Source organism: Cucumis melo, chromosome 11 (genome assembly GCF_025177605.1).
Source record: "Cucumis melo cultivar AY chromosome 11, USDA_Cmelo_AY_1.0, whole genome shotgun sequence".
NCBI classification, from domain to species: domain Eukaryota; kingdom Viridiplantae; phylum Streptophyta; class Magnoliopsida; order Cucurbitales; family Cucurbitaceae; genus Cucumis; species Cucumis melo.
The window spans coordinates 25,020,680-25,041,225 of record NC_066867.1 but is presented as its reverse complement, the minus strand read 5'-3'; the positions used below and the strand labels follow the sequence as shown (position 1 = coordinate 25,041,225).

At 35.4% G+C, this 20,546-nt stretch overlaps 1 protein-coding gene across 1 annotated transcript; it reads left to right on the top strand.

Annotated features, from left to right (window-relative positions):
• The first annotated feature begins 2,840 nt into the window (after positions 1-2,840).
• Positions 2,841-19,067, top strand: LOC103496287 (ATP-dependent zinc metalloprotease FTSH 12, chloroplastic). Its single transcript, XM_008458079.3, has 19 exons — positions 2,841-3,538; positions 3,869-4,053; positions 4,712-4,938; positions 5,480-5,751; positions 6,225-6,302; positions 6,390-6,632; positions 6,728-6,868; positions 7,205-7,372; positions 8,147-8,259; positions 9,735-9,951; positions 15,449-15,520; positions 15,658-15,777; positions 15,925-16,041; positions 16,131-16,307; positions 16,604-16,723; positions 16,831-16,905; positions 17,435-17,542; positions 18,079-18,159; positions 18,575-19,067. Exons 1-19 carry the CDS (start codon positions 3,125-3,127, stop codon positions 18,650-18,652), a joined length of 3,006 nt encoding a protein of 1,001 aa, XP_008456301.3. The 5' UTR covers positions 2,841-3,124; the 3' UTR covers positions 18,653-19,067.
• Positions 19,068-20,546: the final 1,479 nt, after the last annotated feature.

Sequence of the window (20,546 nt, the reverse complement as noted above, 5' to 3'; positions counted from 1 at the left end):
ACAAAATTAAAAAGCTCAGAAAGCCGATAAAATAATTTCATAAATTCCAAAATTACCCTTGATATTGCGGATAATTTGTCACTTCTCTTTCTTTTTATTTTTTGCGATTTATTCATATTCTCCTCCAAATTCTTTAGCTCTAGCTCCTCTTCCAGGTTTTCTTTATTTCTTCATGCTTTCTTTCTTTCTTTTAGCTGCAAGAAATTATTGGAGATAATAATAAGAATAATGAATTGTAGTCAATAGTTATTTATTCTTCTTAGATAGACAAACATAGTGGAATATCACAATACTTTTGTTTTGCCCTTGTTTTGTTTTCCCTCCTCATATTTTCTTATTCATCACTTTCATTTGATGGTTCATTATCTTGTTCTTCATCTTTAGCTACTTCTTCTTATTATCCATCTTTATCTTTATCTGTCTGGACGTAACAAAAAAAAAAAGTTGTCAAAATGATTTTGCAAGAAAAAGTAAACGATTGTGTAGAAGTTTAAACGATCGTTTACCATTGTCAACACGATCGTTTAGATTTGAAGATTTTTTTCCATCGTTTAAAAAGAACTACACGATTGTGTGGATATGATCTAAAAGATTGCTTAAAAAGTCAACACGGTCGCTTAGATTTTGAAAACCTTTTCCCATTGTTTAAAAAGAACTACACGATCATATGGATATAATCTACACGATTGCTTACCATAATTAACACTATTGTTTAGCATGGTTAATACTATAGTTTATATTTGAAGCTCTTTTCCCATCATTTAAAAAAAAACTACACGATTATGTAGATATGATCCAAACGGCCGATAATCAACACGATCATTTAATATGGTCAACACGATCGTTTAGATGTGAAACATGTTTTCCATCATTAAAAAGAACTACATGATCGTATTGATACTACCTAGACAATCGTGTATCTTTTTCTACACGGACATGTATTGTGATCGTTTAGAAAAAGAATTACATGCGCACGTGTAACCAATTAATCGCGTATTGATTGAGACATTTTTGATATTTCTCATTGTGAGCTTGTGATCTTTTTTCGTTTTCAAAATTGGTTTATATAGTGTAAATATTTTACTGGTTTGTTATAATTTTTTAAAAAACCTATATATTTTTGTCTGTATTGGTATTGGTATGATGTAGGCCATGGATATAAAAAATCATGACAACAATAAAGACATGTTTGAATGGATGGTGTCCTTTGTAATATTACAACTAATCAAATTGAAATGGTATATTTTATGTATGAGTGTGTTCTAGACCATAGACAATTATGAAAAGATCAATATATAACGACATAAATATGTTTGAAAGAAAAATAATGTACTTTACCTCTAAAATTTTAACAAGTTCCTAGTTTGTCTTTATTTTCAAGTGGTTAAAACTATGTTGGTATAACAATGTAAAGAGACTATTATACATATATATAAAAAGTTGAAAAAAAAAAACATTTGGTAAAATATTTACATCTCGTAAAAAATCAAGTGTAATAAATTTTGTTTTTAGTGGTTTTATTTGATAGAGTGTAAATAGTTTGTCAATTTTTGAAAGCCCCACAATATATATATAATCAATTTCTAAAACTTACCATTTTTGCAAATTTCATGTGCATCATACATGTTATTGTGTATATGTAGATGAACAAAAAAAAATGATGTTTCTCTGTTGAGAAATTCGTTTAGATGACATATATTGTTCATAAGTATGAATATTAAATATAAGAAATAAAAGTATTGAATAAAGGCTCTTATGTCTCAATAATTAATAGTCGAGACTTATGTATTTATAAACGAATAATAATATAGTAAATTTAAAAAGTTAAACATGTAATGATGTAAACCATATAATAGATTGAGGTGAACATGGTGGGCCGAAAAACTGAAACGAACGACCGAAACCGAACGAACCGAGGTCAGACGGTCAGAATAATACAATCGGGGGTCGGGTTTCGATTCTAGAAACTCAAAAAATAATATATATATATATATATATATATATATATATATATATTTATATAATTATAAGTTTAGGTTTAAAAAAGAAATAAAACAAAATAATGCAATTCTTAATTTCTAAAATCGTTTATCAAAGAAAATTTTGCTCCAACCATAAACCACAATCCATATCCATAATATTTGTAAAAGGAAATTGAAAGGTCAAAGATGAAAAGAAACTGAACCTATATATTTCACATCTCATAAAACAAAGAAAAAAGAAAGGGAGGAAAAAAAAAGGAGGTAAGAAACATATAAAGGAAAAAAAAGGAAGAAGAAGGAGAAGAAAAACAAATCCAGCCAAAAGCGACCGGTGATTGGACTACCAATTTTGTTGGAAGTAGCGGCTGAAGTCGGTTTTGCAACATAGGTACCGACTTGTAGTCGGTTCAGGAGTGGTTTGATTGGAAAACCGACCCCAACCGTCCACTGCTCACCTTTAATAACAAATATTAATATTATACAATAAATCTACGAAACAAAACATCGAATGAATTTAGTAATTGAGATGTCTTTCTCTTTAGAATTTAAAAGTTTGATCCCTCATTCTGGTCTACGTAAGCACACAAGGAGTGGTTATTGGGGTAACATTTATTTTTATAAATTATCGACAACACTTTAGGACTAATAATGTTATTAATTTTTTGTTTCGACCTCCTTCCAAACGAAGTCTAAAAGTTGCTATAGGATCACATATCCCAACAACATACGGGCCAAAGGTGGGCCTGGATTTAAGAAACCGTGGGAAGGTTGGCCCACGTTATTCGGCCCAGTGAGACACCGAATCCAAATTAAGATCCAACCCAGATATATCGGCGGGTTCGTCCATTTCTTAAAACTACAATCAATTCACGCAGCTGAAACTCAAACCTCTTCCACGGGCAAAAATCCACCGGAAAGGACGACGGAAACGGCGGCAGAGCAGTGAAAATTTTGTAGTTTCCATTATTTCAGGATTGAATTCTCAAATTGATGATGAAGCTTTAGCTTTAGCTGCGCATTTTAGTGTAATAACTCTATCCATATCTGGATATCACATAAACCCCTAGCTTAAACCCCAGTTACCCACGTCCCCATTTCAATTTTCACCTTATCTTCCCAATTGCAACTCAAGTTCTTCGAGTATGGATGTTGCAACCCGTTACAGACCCAACGAACTTCTATCTCCCGCCACTCCGTTCCTCCAACAATCTCAAAATGTGATTCTTTTCACTCTTCCGGCCAAGCGGCGAGCTAAATACTCCCGTCAGAGGGCAAAATTTCGAGTTCGAGGATCCGCCGATGGTAATGCAGCTGATCAGTCTCCTTGGGAAAGTTTCAGTAGGTCAGTTCGTCGTGGGTCCGAGAGATTCTGGTTGAATTTTGGCAAGTCTATTAGAAAGGAAACTGGGTTTGATTTGAAAAATACTGATGGGAGGTTGGTTGAGTTTTTTGCGGGGGCGAATGAACGGTTAGAGAATATGGGAACTGAGCTGCAGAGGTTGAAGAATGAAACTTTTCCGGAATTTATAAACTGGAATCGTTGGGATCGCTGGAAGGTAATCTTTCAATTCAATTCAAACACTGGTTTATTTATTTTTGTTTGAAAAGTCGAGTAATAAATAGACATTGAATCATCTTCCTAAATTTAAAAGGCAATGCAGATGATGTAGCTTTTTATTCTAGTCACCTCTGTTTAAAGCCTCTCTTCGTGAATTATTTTTTTCTCCGACTGGTTCATAAATTGTCAGAGAAGACAGAAAACTTGAAATCCCAACAAGCGAAAGAAAGTTTCATAATTTTGATAATGGAAAATGCCGTGCGATTGAAATTTGAAGTTATTTGCTATGGATTGTCTCAATTGCTCTGCATCTACAATTCTTTTGCAGGCCTTCAAGAACTGGGAGCCAAAACGAGTGGGTGCTCTGTTTCTCTATGCTCTTGTGATGATTGTTTCTTGTCAAAGAATTTATATGGCAGTTCGAGCGCCATTCGTAAATCGCGAAAGACTAAAGCTAACAGAGGCTTATATGGAGGCATTGATTCCTGAGCCGTCTCCTAATAATATTAGAAAGTGAGCTTCAGTTTACTCTTTTCCAACTGTCAAAGCAATATATCAAGTAAAAACATATCTGTACGGTCAGTTTCTTAATATTGTCTCCTCTGTGCTGCCTATTTATTCTATAGGAAAGGCAAAGTACCACCCATATCTATGCCTGCAGAAGTATATGTGCTTCGCGTGGTGAATACAGAATATTAAAATTTTTAATGGCGCTACATAAGTCTTTTGTGATAAAGTCTAAGATTTCCTAATTCTTGTGTAAATATAAAATACATTAAATTATGACGGTTAGATGGTGAAAAGTTTCTAAGATAGGGATATTATCTCTGGCTTTACAGCTCAATTTCAGTATCGCGTAATAATCTCTCTACTTTTCTTTCATCCTCTCCTTCAGCAAGGAGCTTGATTCAAAGCTTCAATAAATGAACATACACACTTTTGAAATCTAACAGCAGTCGACCTAGCTTGAAACGTAATTCTTTATGCTGCTGCATGGGTAAATTATAATGCCAGTAGGTTATTTCCTCTATTAAATATCTCAGGAAACTTTCAGAAATTTACAGATTTAATACAAATAATTGGAAAGTGTTGGACTTGAGTTTAAGCTTCGTTTTGGTTGTTCTCAGCTTTGCCTTGGAAGTCACAATCGGCCCTTGTACTGCCTGTGCAGGTTTAAGAAAGGGTTATGGAGGAAAACAACGCCTAAAGGTCTGAAAATAAAGAAATTTATTGAAGGTACTGACGGAACCCTTGTTAAAGATTCTTCTTATGTTGGAGAAGATGCATGGGATGATGATTCAGAGCTTCTGCAAGATAATGTTAAAAAGATTATTGACGGCGATGAAAAAGTTAAGGGTGATGAAAAGGAGAAGATAAAGGCACAATTGGGGATATCAGGTTACGTTATATAGATAAACTTGTGTGTTTTTATTCTCTCTGTTGTTTATTCAGCATATTCTTAATGAATTCAATGCCTTATTGAGAACCCAAACAAATTTTGTGTTGCAAGACATATTGCAACTTTTGTTTTTCCTTCTTTAAAAAATATATAATGTCTACATGAGATATTTAGTTACACTGTACATGTACAATTTTAGGCATATTTTAATTAGTGCAATATAACTATTTAACTTGGTTGATGTTGTGCAAGATAGAAAAGACAAATGAATTTTTGCCATGGCTTCCATAAATTGCAACTTGAGATTATATTATGACTTGTTTGAATTGAGCTTGTATTCTTTACAGGATGAGCAGCCGTGGTACTGAAACTTTCATAAAAATTGATAATCAAGCTCAATTCAAACAAGTCATAATATCGCAACTAAAAGGCCATAGAGAATTGTGCTATATTTTACTTAAAATCTACCTATGGCTAGTGATATGCTCAGTTTTTATTCTTCAGATCCAGAAACATTTGTGCTTTACTCTACTTTTGCAGGACAAAAGGACTCTGGAACTTGGCGTGAAAGGCTACAAGCATGGAGGGAGATCCTTAGGAAAGAGAAATTAACTGAAGATATAGATTCTCTGCGTGCTAAATATGTTGTTGAATTCGACATGAAAGAGGTTGAAAAGAGTCTTCGTAAGGACGTGGTAGAAAAAAAAACAGATACTCAAGGAACAAGGGGACTTTGGGTATCTAAGAGATGGTGGTATTATCGACCTAAACTTCCTTACACATACTTTCTTGACAAACTTGATTCCTCTGAGGTACAATGCTCTTTTTTATATGCTGGCTTTTCTTGGCAATCCAATCTGACTTATTGCTGTTGACAGCTTTAAAGTGTTTTTTCTCCTGGGTTCTTAGTGTTTAATTTTTTTTAGTTCTTGTTCTTTCTTTTCTTTTTTTGGGGGCAAGTATTTGAAGTTATAAATTCTGCTTAGAAAGTGGCTGATACATTAACATACTGTATTTGTCTTTCATTACAATTTATATGGAAGCTTTTATAAAAAAAGATAGATATTTATATGGAAGCAAATTTAATTGGGTATCAGTGAGTTGTTATTATATCAGTTGCATTTGGAACAGATTTAATTTTTAATGCCAGTAATATCACAAACAAGTTTATTGTCGCAGTCTCTCAGAAAAAAAAAAAAGTATTTACATTTGGCAATAATAAGGTTTTCTATGTAATCTTGTATTTAGCTGGTTTACTCTGATGCTGTGGATTGTCTTAGGACAGGTTGCTGCCGTTGTCTTCACTGAGGACTTGAAAAGATTGTATGTAACAATGAAAGAAGGTTTTCCATTAGAATATACTGTAAGTTTATTGCATGGTTGTTATAGTGCCAGTTCATGGACCGTTTCTCTTGAGTATAACTTTGTTTATCGTTCTTACATTGAATAGGTTGATATTCCCCTTGATCCTCACTTGTTTGAGGCTATCACCAGTTCTGGAGTTGAAGTTGATCTTCTTGAGAAGCGCCAAATCCATTATTTTCTCAAAGTTCTGATTGCATTGCTGCCTGGAATATTGATCCTTTGGTTCATCAGAGAGTCTGTTATGCTTCTAAGTATTACTACTAAGCGGCTTCTTTATAAAAAGTACCAACAACTTTTTGACATGGAAAATACAGAAAACTTTATCCTGGTAAATTTTTGGGTATTTTCTTTCTGTTTGCCAATCATGTATTCTTTGGTGTCCTTGTCTAATGTTTCTAGCTTCTGTCATTTTTATTTGGCCAGCCAGTCGGGAATGTTGGTGAAACAACATCAATGCACAAGGATGTAGTTTTGGGTGGTGATGCTTGGGGTCTTCTTGATGAATTGATGATTTATATGCGGAATCCTATGCAGTACTATGATAAAAGGGTGCCATTTGTGCGGGTAAATCTTCCATTTCTCTTTTCCTTAACCTTCTTCCATTCAGTGTGAAGCATGGGTGGTTCTGTTGCCCTGTTCTCTGAATCTAAAAAAATGAACATGATAGAATTATATTTTTACTGTGGTTCACTGGGTTTATCTGATCTGTTTTGCTTCTTTTATTATTTACCCTTTCTGTTATTTTGTACCATCTTATTGCTTGACAGTTGACAAGATGTATTTTGTCAATGTATCAATGATATTCACTGTGCTCTCTGTCAGCACATCTTCTCACTTGTGTATGCCCTTATCGTATACCACTCGTACAGAACATGACTTCTTGCTTTTTGGGTAAAACAGGGTGTTCTTCTTTCTGGACCTCCAGGTACTGGGAAAACACTTTTCGCGAGGACACTGTCCAAGGAAAGTGGATTGCCCTTTGTGTTTGCATCAGGGGCAGAGTTTACAGATAGTGAAAAAAGTGGGGCAGCAATGATCAATCAGATGTTTTCTACTGCAAGAAGAAATGTAGGCTATGTTACTTGAGTCTGTGTTTACTAATGAAGTTAATTTTATTACTGTTTATTATTATTTTCAAGATTCATATTTGGGAAAATATTGGTTTCTCTTGAAATCTTCTCAATGGGCTAAATATGTCCCTTCCCTTCTTTTCGAACCAATTAACTCTCTGTCTCAACCAATTTACTCACTATTTCTCCATTTTTTTTCTCTCTAACATGGGAGTCCTTGCACGGGTCAATGGTATTTTTTCTTGTTTAGAATAAAAATATGTCCCTTCTCTTGAAAAATGAATCACCAAACCATTTTGCAATTATCAGTTAGAATTGATCCTTTTGGATCAGTGGCTCTTCTTGTAGCTAGTGGGATTCTTCTTTTCTTTTGTTTTTGTTTTTTTGTTTGTGTATGGCTTTATATTACCTTCTATTTTCCTCGTTGAAAGCTCAGTTGCCAAAGAGGAGAGGAAAAAGAAAAAACTAAAGCATTTTGGGTCAGCATCAATTTCTGCTTTTTATTTTTTATTTTTTATTTTTTATTTTTTTATTTTTTCGTTGAAAGAACTTCCTCTGCTTATCTAGGTAGATTGTAAATGCTGATGTTTTAAAAATTAGTTTGAGTTTGCATGCAACGGGTTAGCAAAGAAATGTCGGGAGGTTCTAGCATGAAAATGTTATTTGAGTTTATCTGTAAAAGGCTTTATTTGACATTTTCTTTTCCTTATTCTGTGCTGCAATCATAACTCTCACTCATTTATAGTATTACTCATCGCTGTTCTGTATGCAGGCTCCATCATTTGTTTTTGTTGATGAAATTGATGCCATTGCTGGAAGGCATGCGAGAAATGATCCAAGAAGAAGGGCAACTTTTGATGCTTTGATTTCCCAACTTGACGGCGAGTAAGTGTTTTATTTGAATGTTAGCATATGGATTTCTTTTTCACTATGCATAACATGACTGAGCATATAAGTTGACTGGAATGGCTAAGACTGTAGTAGTATAACACCAGCATAACATAAATGAGGTCATTTCACTTTCTAGCTAAGTCTGGATTTAGTTTACTTTGTGTTTGAGAGTCATTTTGAAATTGTTAAAATCACTCTTCATATCTAAAATCAGTCTGAAACATGCTTTTAATCATCTAAAATTGATTTAATATTTAATTTCACACTTTTAAATGCATTTTTTCATATCATCAAAATTGGTTTTGAATGATTAAAAACATGTTTTAGTGTGATTTTGAAAATAACGAAAATGGTTTTGAATCATCTGAGAATCACTCTTAAATATGTCCTTGACCTTAATTAGAAGGTGTTTTTGAAATAGTTTTATGTGGTGTGCCCAGCTAAGAATAACTCAATTATCTATGGCATTATTTCTCCAACCAAAATTTTGTTATTTATGACATTATTTACTCTAGTCTTTGTTCTTTTCCATATTTGTAAGAGTTTGTTAGATCCCCTATGAAGCTTGTATATAGCAGGAGAAAGAATAAAAAGTAAATCACAGGATACACACGTGTGAATTAGTAATAGGTCGGTTAACCTTTAGTATAAAAAGTTTTCTGTTAGGCGGGAAAGGGGGCATGAAAAATCTGTTAGTGAAGTTAGTCCTTTGTAACTTCTTGAGAGAGAGATAAGTACAATTGAGAGTTGTGAGACGAATTGAGATCTACTCAATTCTCCTATATTGTAATAGTTTCATAATTCAATAAAGAGCAGAATTCAGCATAAGAAGTAGAGTTCTAACAGAGTTCTCTCTCCTATATAAGAAAACCTAAATTGCTTATAAGACAAATACTTCTATTCCATCAACTTAAGCTTTTGGGTCAATTAGTAATTTAACTAACATATTAGATAACACGGAGTTTCAACTCAAAATCAATCGGCAACGAGAGGGGTAGTCCATCCATCTATCATATTAAGATTACGAGTTCCATTGATTTTTCTAATATGCCCCTTGAAGATGGTGCCTCTTTTGGTTCACCATTTTTTAATTGGATCACAATTTTTTTGGGACTGGATGCATGTTTGGTCTTCATGGGCTCTAATGCTATATTTTGGGTTCCATCTTAAAACCAATTAACAATGAGCAAAGTAACTCATCTGTTGTATTAAGATTATGAGCTCCCTTGACTTTTTGACGTGGGATCCTAAACATCATCTCTGCATGTTATACTAAAAAAGTTTACTGTGCTGGGGTTTCCTCTACCCCAGGCTTTAGGTAGTTTTCTTTCTGTTCTGAGTATTTAGTGTCGTATAGTGCAGTCCAATTGATATGAGATAAAAATTTCAGTCATATAAATTTAGGGATTGCAAACATTTTCAGCACTGCCCTCTTTAACTGACTAGTTTTATTGTCCGGTAATAATTAGGAAGGAAACCACTGGTATTGACCGGTTCTCACTTAGACAAGCTGTGATATTCATCTGTGCAACCAATAGGCCTGATGAGTTAGACATAGAATTTGTTCGTCCTGGACGCATTGATCGTCGCTTGTACATAGGATTGCCAGATACAAAACAGAGAGTGCAAATATTTGGTGTGCACAGTGCAGGAAAGCAACTTGCAGAGGACGTTGATTTTGGGAAGGTGAACTTGGTTTCTTCCTTTTTTTCAATCTGCTTTGGATCCTTTTGCAAACAGAAAATTGATTTCGAATTGCATGTCAAGCATATTTACACTAAGAATTTGATTCAAATGCATAGTGCTGTTTATTAAGATATCTCTCAAACAACTCCTTAACTGCTGTACATAGTTATTGGTTTTGGTGATCTAGCCACCATTGGCCCCAACATAGTTCTCCCAATAGCTTGTTTTGTTTTCAAGTTTTCTAACTAAGTTATCTTTTGTGAGTTTAATAAATGTGTAGGGATTAAAAGTGGTGTTTCCTTTACAATTCACTAATTACTAGCCATTATTATATTTCATAAATTCAAGGTCAAAATTCAGGATTTTATAGAAAAAGGGTTGGACAAGCTTCTATCTGATCCATTATAGCTTGTTCCTTATCTGCTGACTGAATTTTGAGAAGGCTTGACCATGAAGTGGTTTTTCTTTGTTTTGATTTGCAGTCGATATTGTCCTCTTCGTACAAGTAGAAAAGGGTTTATTACATATATTCTCTTTTGTTCAGAACAATGAACGTTTAGTTATTTTATAGGTTTTTGAGGTGATACACTTGGATAGGGTGTTGGGGAGGGGAAGTAAAGAACACAGTTACTGTTAGAAATAATGGGGCTACGTCATGTTGAAAGTCCACGGACAGCTATGTAATTTACTTTGCCCTATTTTTATTCTGTTAATTAGGCTCATGTTGCCTATAAATACTTCCCCTTTGTACCTTTATGAGTATTAGAAAATAATAAAATTATTAGCATCGTGGTTTTTCGCCTTGTACTAGGGTTTCTACGTAAAATTGTGTTTGTTCTTAGTCTCTACTTTCAATATGGTATCAGAGCACGATATTGAAGAAACCCTAGATGATCTTACACATTGTGGAACCCTAGCAGAAGAGACTGCCGGTAACGTTAGTGCCGCCGGGGCCGCCACCATTGAAGCCCGGACTAGCGTCGCTATTGACAAATGGTTCTGGCAATTACAAAACTCACCAGCCAACCTTACTCAGCTGCAGTCCTCCAACAATTCCATTCCGTCAGCCGCACAAGGCTTGCACGTGCCACCAGCTTTGATTCCTCCATCAAATGTGTTGTCAGCTACTGTCTAGCCAAACTCTCACGTAGTGCCGCCCGTACAGGTGCACTCTTTATACGGACCTGCTTTTGGTATTGCCTAGTCAGTCCACACACTATCACACGAGTTGCCTTCAGGTTCTATCCAGCCACCAACTTCTGGTTTAGCCACAAATCTTAGTTTTGTCCTGACGTTGGAAACCCTCAAGCCCGCTCAACTTTGAGGTGGGTGAATCCTCGATGCAATCACGACCACATGTACAAGGTTTGTCTCTTGATGTTGCTCAACATCAATTAGACATGCTTCGACAACAATTTACAGCACTTGAAGCTACATTACGGGCCCCTTCCACCACCCACTTGACCCCACCAATGTATTATGGGAATCTGATAACCTCGTTCCTTACTTTTTCTCTTTTCTGTGTCTAATACAGTGGCATAGTCTCCAGGGTACTTTTCAGGGGAGAAACTAAATGGTTAAAACTTATTTTCATGGTCAATCTATTAGAATGATTCTTAAAGACAAGTTTGGGTTTTTAATAGGAGAGATACCTCGTCCCTCACTAGGAGACCCCAAGAATAATATTGGAAATTGGGGGAGTCTCTTATTTGGTCCACCCTGATCAATAGTATGGAACCTCAAATTGGTAAGCATTACTGTATGCTGCAACCGCCAAAGATATTTGGAATACGGCCTAGACACTGTACTCCAAGCGTCAGAATGCCTCTAGCTTTATACTCTGCATAAACAAGTCCACGAGTACAAAAAGGGGACTATGGATGTGATGTCTTATTTTAGAAAACTCTCTTATCTAGTAGGAAGTGGTTATGCGTAGGAAAATTATCTGGAACTGTCCTAGTGATGGAATACAACACTCCAGGATTGAGAAATTGACAGGATCTATGTCTTTCTTGTTGGTCTCCACTTTAAGTTCAATGTACGATGACGTATACTAGGCCAAAAACCTATTCCCTCTCTGATGGAAGTTTGTTTTGAAGTCCATCTTGAGGAGGATCATACAAGTTTCATAAGGATTATGCCTACCCTTGCTATTGATTCCACTGCCTTTAATGTGAAGACCCCTGTTCATGATAGTGAAAAGAATAGTGAATAACCAATACCTGTTTGTGTATATTGCAGTGGTGTACCAAGGAGCAGTGCTGGAAATTGCATGGTCGTCCCCTAAGAGGTAAGAGACGATCTTCCACCGACAAACAAAGCACAGGACGAGCCTACGTGTGTGAGACTGCTAGTCCGACCACACTTGGAGCTATTGCCCAGTCAGATATACCTCAGTCCTTTAGGCTCATTAGTATTGATGGCAAGAACCCTTGGATCCTGGACTCTGGTGCCACAGATCATTTAACTGGTTCCTCTAAACACGTTGTGTCCTATATTCCGTGTGCTAGAAATTAGAAGATAAGAATTGCTGATGGCTCCTTGGCTCCCATTGCGGGAACAGGGTAGGTTTCTCCTTTTGACAGGTTATCATTACACAATGTGTTGCATGTGCCACAAATTTCATATAATCTTCTGTCAATAAGCAAGATTAGTTGTGAATTAAATTGCAAGGCAATATTCTTCCTGATTCTATTTCTTTTTCGGACTCGAGCTTGAGGAGGATGATTGGCACTACCTGGCACAGTAGGGGACTTTACTTGCTTGATGATGATGCCTACTCTAGTAGCATTTCTAGGACTAGTCTTTTATCTTCCTATTTCACTACTTTCGAAAAAGATTGTATGTTGTGACATTTCCGTTTAGACCACCCCAACTTTAAATATATGAAATACTTATTGCCTCATCTTTTTTTTAAAGTTGATGTTTGGTAGATCTTGTGACGTGTGCATATGAGCTAAAAAACACCGAGTCTCTTTTCCCTAGCAACCCTATAAGCCAACCCAACCTTTTACGCTTGTCCATAGTGATGTTTGGGGACCATCCAAGGTCACTACCTCCTCTAGGAAATGATGGTTTCTGACCTTTATTGATGACTATACTCGTCTTACTTGGGTTTTCCTATTCTTTGACAAGTTCGAAATCACCTTCACATTCCGGGACTACTATCACACCATAGAAATGCAATTCTATACAAGATTGCAATCCTGCGGAGTGACGATGATTGTGAGTTTCAAAACCACCCTCTTAACAAGTTCTTATCCTTTAAAGGGTTCACCTAAGTTTTTGTGCTTACACCCCCTAACAAAATGAGGTTGCCGAGTGAAAGAACCGTCACCTTTTGGAAGTTGCACGTTTCCTTACGTTGTCCACTTCTCTTCCTTCCTATCTCTGGGGTGATGCTGTTCTCACTGCAGCTCATCTCATCAACTGCATGTCTTCTCGTGTCATTCACCTTCAGACACCGTTAGATTGTCTCAAAGAATCCTATCCCTTCACCCGTTTCATCCTTGATGTTTCCCATCAGGTGTTTGGATGTACAACCTATGTTCATAACCACGATTCTAACCAAACTAAATTCACTCCTCGGGCTCAGACTTGCATGTTTGTTGGGTATCCTTTGCACCAATGAGGCTATAGATGCTTCCACTCATATTCACGTAGGTATTTTATTACCATGGATGTCTCCTTTATTAAGAATCGTCCTTTCTTTCCTACTACTTTAGGGGAGAGTGTGAGTGAAGATTTTAACTATATGCTTCCCTTAGAGTCTACTTGTCGTATTGTGGTTACCTTACTTGTGGCTACCTTACCTGACCCTATTCCTCATAGTACAATTTTACCTACAAATCAAGTTCCGTGAAAAACTTACTAAAGGAGGAATCTCAAAAAGGAAGTTGAGCCTTCTGCTGTTTAGACAACTCCAATCTAGGGTTTTGAACTAATAAGAGATCAAGGTATGCCGTTAACGCAAATAGTAATAACAGAATGAGTGAGAATGATAGGTCCGAGACGAATTTAACTGACTCACATACCGACAGTAAGGCAGGTGAGAATGACTGGTCCAAAACACCTATTCCTTAAGATATGGTTGAGCAGACCAGTATTGATGGGGTCATTATAGACAAAGAGGACAAGATTGATGAGAATGAGGTTGTTGCTGAACATACTGAAAGCGAAACTAAGTCAGACCATTCAAGAAATACCAATAAGTACGATCCATCTCTTGATCTTCCTATTGCACTAAGTAAAGGTACTAGGTTGTGTACAAAGCACTCCATCTATAATTATGTGTCATATGAGAATCTCTCACCATAGTTCGGAGCTTCTATTGCCAGTCTTGACTGTACCACAATACCCAAAAGTATTTGGAGCGGAAAGCTGCTGTCATGGAAGAAATGAGAACCTGGAAAAGAACAAAACCTGGGATCTCTGTATACTCCCTATGGGACACAAGATGCAAATGGGTGTTTACACTCAAGTATAGAGCAGATGGTATCCTTGATAGACATAAGGTTAAGCTAGTTGTAAACGGATTCCTTCAGACTTGTGGGATTGATTATTTTGAGACTTTTTCTTCTGTTGCAAATTTAAACACCGTTAGAGTTTTGCTGTCGGTTCCCTATATCAATTTGATGTTAAGAATGCATTCTTGAATGAGGATTTAAAAGAGGAAGTGTACGTGAGTCTGCCTCCGGGATTTGAATGGGGCAATCTTGTTACTTGGACAAGTAAGAAGCTTGGGGTTGTGGCTAGAAGAAGCGTTGAAGCCGAATACAAGGCTATGAGTTTGAGGATCTGGAGGAGATCTAGCTCCATAAGGTGTTGTCTGATCTTTGTCAAGACTATAACGTGCCTATGAAGCTATTATGCAAAAACAAGGCAGTAATTAGGATTGCCAGTAATCCGGTCCAACATGACAGGACTAAACATGTGAAGATTGATAAACTTTCTCAAAGAGATACTTGACGATGGTAGCATCTGCATTCCTTACATACCTTCAAACCAACAGAATGCTGATATCCTCACAAAGGGGCTCCTCAGACAAAGCTTTGATTTGTGTGTTAGCAAGTTGGATCTTTATGATGTTTACGTCCCAACTTGAGGGGGAGTGTTAGAAATAATGGGTTTAGTTCATGTTGAAAGCCCAATGGTAGTTACGTAATTTTCTTTGCCCTATTTTTATTATGTTAGTTAGGCTCGTATTGCCTATAAATACTTTCCCTTTGTACCTCTATGAGTATTAGAAAATAATAAAATTATCAGCACTTGGTTTTTCTCTCTTAATTAGGGTTTTCATGTAAATTGGGTTTGTTTTTCGTCTATACTCCCAATAGTTGCTTTTTTAAAAATATCAATGCTTCAAGCTGAAGTAGCAGTGTTGACTTGCGTTCTTTGGTTGCTTTATTAATATTTCAATTCTTAATGTTGCATTTTCTCATTGAGCTTCAAATTAGTCTTGGACTTTTACTTACGATCACCATCTTGTACTCAACAGCTTGTCTTCCGCACAGTTGGTTTTTCTGGAGCAGATATACGGAATCTTGTCAATGAGGCGGCGATAATGTCGGTATGCTACATATCTCTTAAATACCATCCTTTTGTTCTACATCTGATTCTGAAGTGTATCACTAATTGGTATTTGATACCAACGCTTGTCACTTCTTAGTAGAGACTCTGTTTACTCTTCACTTGTCTGGATACTAGGTGAGGAAGGGACATTCTAGGATCAACCAACAAGACATTGTTGATGTTTTAGACAAACAACTGCTTGAGGGTATGGGTGTACTTCTCACCGAAGAAGAGCAACAGAAATGTGAAGAAAGAGTATAACTTATCTTGCTCTCGTTCCTTTTAACTTTTGTTTTTTTTTTTTTTTTTGGGGGGGGGGGGGGGGGGGATTAACTGTTCATGGAACTATGGTCATTATTATTGAATCATTGATAATATTACTTTTTGGTGACTGAACAACAGGTGTCCTTAGAAAAAAGGAGACTGCTGGCTGTACATGAAGCTGGTCATATATTGTTAGCACACTTGTTTCCTCGTTTTGATTGGCATGCCTTTTCTCAGCTTCTACCAGGGGGCAAGGTGATAATTTCTTCCATACAATTTGAATTCAGACGCCACTTGTTCCGTTGGAAGGATTATATATTAACATGTTTTTCTTTCAACATTAGGAAACGGCAATTTCTGTTTTCTTCCCTCGAGAAGATATGGTTGATCAAGGTTACATCACCTTTGGTTACATGAAAATGCAAATGGTAGTTGCTCATGGAGGACGCTGTGCTGAACGTCTTATATTTGGTAACGACATAACTGATGGAGGAAAGGATGACCTAGAAAAGATAACAAAGGTCGATACTTCTAGTCTTATTCGTGGAAGAATTTGAAAAATTATTACTATATTGGATAATCTGAAACAGAACTAACTGCCGTGGCTGTTAATATTAAATAAAATTTTACAATTATTTCCTTACACTCAAGAAGCTGTAAACTGCTTAGCATATAAAGCTGGAATCTGGATTGTTTTTCTTTGCTCTAAACGAATTATCTTAAAATTACTTTCTTAATTGAAGAGGCAGGCTTGTAAGTAAAAGTCGTATGCAATTTTTATCTTAAGTTAAACTTCTTCGGTTCCTTATATTTCCAGATTGCTAGGGAGATGGTAATTAGTCCTCAGAATTCAAGACTTGGGCTTGCTGCTTTAACCAAGAGGATCGGGATGCCGGATCAGACAGATAATCCAGATGGCGAATTGATTAGATATAGGGTGATCTTTTTCTCTAGTGGTTAAAAGGACGGCAAAAACCCCGGAATTATTCACTTTTGATTTTGTACCTTCATCTAACGGGCTTATCTTCTGCTTTTTCTTGTCAGTGGGATGATCCTCGAGTGATTCCGGCCAACATGACACTTGAATTGTCTGAGTTATTTTCACGGGAGTTGACAAGGGTACTTTTAGTTGCTTCAAATCTCCCTTGACTGTATCTTATTGTGCTATGAAGAGACTACATGTATGACATGATTCACATCATTGCATCTATCCAACTTGTAGCTAGACACCAAAATATTAAATGAAAATATAATACAAGAGCATCTTGCTAATATGCAAATATTTATAGCAAAAAGTAATTGGAAAATTCACATCCATAAACTACTTGAAAAATTGTATGTTTGCTAGTATTTTTGTCTCATGCATAACCATAGATTTCCATCATTGTCACAAAATTAGAAATGTCTCAAGATGCAAGTCTATAAACAATCAAGTGTGCTATGCAATCAATGGTCAATCTAGCCAATAATTTGTTATTCTAGAACAAGAGCTGTGTTAACAGTATTCTTAAGTACACTTACTGGTTTTGTGGTATAAAATTATCCTTTGACTCGCTAAAAAAAGTAGAAAGAAAAGAAAAGAAAAGAAAAAGGAAAACCCTTGAATGATCTTTGGAGCTCATCTTTAAGCATGAGTACTTTTCTGCAGTATATTGAAGAGACGGAAGAATTGGCGATGAACGGTTTGAGGGAAAACAGGCACATACTGGATATGATTGCTGAGGAACTACTGTTTAAGACTAGAATAACTGGGTTGGTAAGTTAACATCTACTTTGCTTGCTTACGTCAAATTGGGATGCAATTTTGTTTACAGTATTGACTTAAAATAGTGATTTAATCCCCCAAACCTCCATCCCACAAAAGAGATACAAGCGACACACATACACAAGCAGGCACACACGTGCACCGATACATGAATCCAGACTAAAGCATCCCTGATTACGAAAGATGCTTAGATGAAAAGGCTATTAGTATCAATTAAAATGTATTCTCTACTGTGACATGAGCAAAATATCAAAATCTTGTCCATTTATACTACTATCTTGCAATATGAACCAATATAGATGGACAAATACCTGCTTACAAAAGGGAGATGGAGAATAGGGCCGTTTATAAATACTATGAAACTAAAAATTGAAATTATTTTCTTTGCCGTTGCTTCTTTTGGTTCAATCATTATTGATTGTATTAGTGCTAGTGCCAGAGGAGCTTTTATTTTACTTTTTGAGATTTAAACTGAAATCATTTTTAACCAATTGAATTATCATTCCCCTGTTTGCTCTCTTTTGTAGGAAGTTATAGAGAAAATGAAGGACCTGTCGCCATCCATGTTCGAGGACTTCGTCAAGCCATTTCAGATAGACTTGGATGTGGTAATCTCATTTCTTCCTGTTTCAATCAACTAAGACCGTTCGGTTTAGCTTTTCAAGTGTTTAATTTTGAAAATTAGTTATTTTGAAAAAAATTTAAGCGTTCGATAATTAATCAAAATAACATTTGAAACATTTCTAAATTATATTTTAAACTCTTTGTATCAAAAGAGTTAATAAAAATGATGGTTTTGAAAAACACTGTGTTCTCTGGTTAATCCAAACTTGTCCTAAATATGTAGAGAAGAGCCTAGCTTGAACAAGATTATATAGGTAACCCAACTGTTAAAGGAGATGACCATTCACTGCTTTCTCTTTATGCTCACTTTCATTTAGAAATCATTTTTTTCTAACAAAATTAAGCAGTTGATCTTAAACGTAAGGGATAGGACAATTTTAATTTGGAATATCTGTCTAGGAGGGAGCACTGCCACATAAGGATAAACTGCGATTCCAACCTCTAGACATCTACCCCGCGCCGCTGCACAGATGTTAAAGGGGCTGTTTCTGTTCTTGGTGTTGCTTTGTTTGATGTTGGTGGATGCAGTCAAGAGCCAGCAAAGGAGGAGCTAAGCACAGAGGCCCTTGCTTTATGCATAATTGAACACCTCAAGTGATTGTATGGTGCATCGGTCTCGGCCTCGACATCGACAGGCCTCAACCTTGACATAATAAGAGAGTCAAATGTCAGTCTTCTTGAGGATTTTGGGCTGAAGCATCAAGAGTTTAGCTATGTGTTTGTACACCTTTGTATTGTATTCTTTCTTTATTTAGCAATTCTAATTATAAGTAAGATGACTGCCATTAGAGCAATCAACATGTTTCAGGAAGAACAATCTCTGCCATCTTCATTGTTGGCCCTCATTGGGGCATAGCTTAATGCTATCGATAGATGTAAAAGGTTTTGTATCTATGGTTTGATCTCTTGCTTTTGTAGTGGTTGAATTAAAATAAAAAGTGAAAAAGATAAAAGGTCAATTGAGCTAAAAACTCACGGTTTCATAACTCAAATTTATATTAAAGGTTTTTAATTTTTTTAATTTTGCTTCATAAATTTTTAAAACATCAAATTTTAGTTGAAACTTTCATTAAATTTAGTTTAGTTTGGGGTGTACACTCTTTGAAGTTTCAAAATTTTTCATTCAAACTTTCATTTAACCTTAGAAGGTTTTGAAGTTTTTGTTAAGTTTTATGTCCTAAAACTTGTAGTCGGTAAATGTTAACTAATTCTATTATTTAATAAAATTGTTACTGAATTATTGTTGAATAAATTATTATTTTAATAAGTGACTTGTTCCTTTTAAACTATAAATCTAATAAATTAAGGTTTCTTTATTATGACATGAATATTTGAATTTAATAGAGTGGCATAAAAGTGAATTAAGTTTGAGTTAGTAGGCCAAATAGTATATAGAACTAGGGTTGAACACCTTATTTTGGAGATAATATGGATGCACCTAATTTGTATTTAGGTATTTTATTATGTAAAGAGTTTGTATAAGATCGAATCATGACATAGTCACTTTTACTTTATAGTATCATTTGTTATCTAAAACTATCTGTCTCGATTTCGATAACCTATGTAACTTGATCTTGATCCTGATCTAATTATGAATTTCTATTTATTTAGAATTATCTTCAGATTTGAAATTGTGAGGATAAATAACACTTGTCCAATAAACTTTCTAGAGGTAAGATTGGCTAAATAGTTGGGGACAGAGAGTTGTTCCCTTATGTGTTGATTCCAATATTTGAATAAGGGGTCGCGTCCTTGCATTGACCTTTGAGGGACTCGACTTAGTAGTAAATTAATTGTTTATTAAAGAATCAATGGAACTTACAAGGCGTAACGTCGGAGATAAAACGATATTTTGACTAAGTCGAGATTACGAACAATCTATGAAAGGTTGACTTACTAATCATAGTTATATAAAATAGATACAAATATATTTATAGCGAGGTGAGTGCAGCTTCATGCTAGAGTGGATAGTCCTGTAGTTAATAGATGTTTGGTTAATTAGGTTAAAGAGTTTAGCCGGTCATGGATCGTTGGAGCTTATTATCTATAGGTACATTAGTTCTTTCACTAGCTCGCTTCGAAATTAAACTTAGAATAGTGTGATCGGAAAATTCGAATTATTCAAATTCATTTAGAGGATAAAACATCGGGTAACATTTGATATAATTAATGATTACAAGTTGAGAGAAAAATAATATTTAAATAAAATTTACATTGGAAATTCAAATAGGAATTTGAATTAGCTAAATTTGGATTGATGGAGATTGATGATTAAAATAATAATTTAATATTTGATATTAAATTTCAATTAATTAATTAAAATTGATTTCATCAATTAATGTGATTAATTATGATTTTAATTAAATAGAAT

Bases quoted from the DNA above. Each gene is read 5' to 3' on its own strand.
- LOC103496287 (XM_008458079.3), top strand. From the start codon at position 3,125: ATGGATGTTGCAACCCGTTACAGACCCAACGAACTTCTATCTCCCGCC. The intron at 8,260-9,734 runs GTAAGTGTTTTA...GGTAATAATTAG, and splicing joins ATTTCCCAACTTGACGGCGA to GAAGGAAACCACTGGTATTG. The intron at 15,521-15,657 runs GTATGCTACATA...TCTGGATACTAG, and splicing joins ATGAGGCGGCGATAATGTCG to GTGAGGAAGGGACATTCTAG.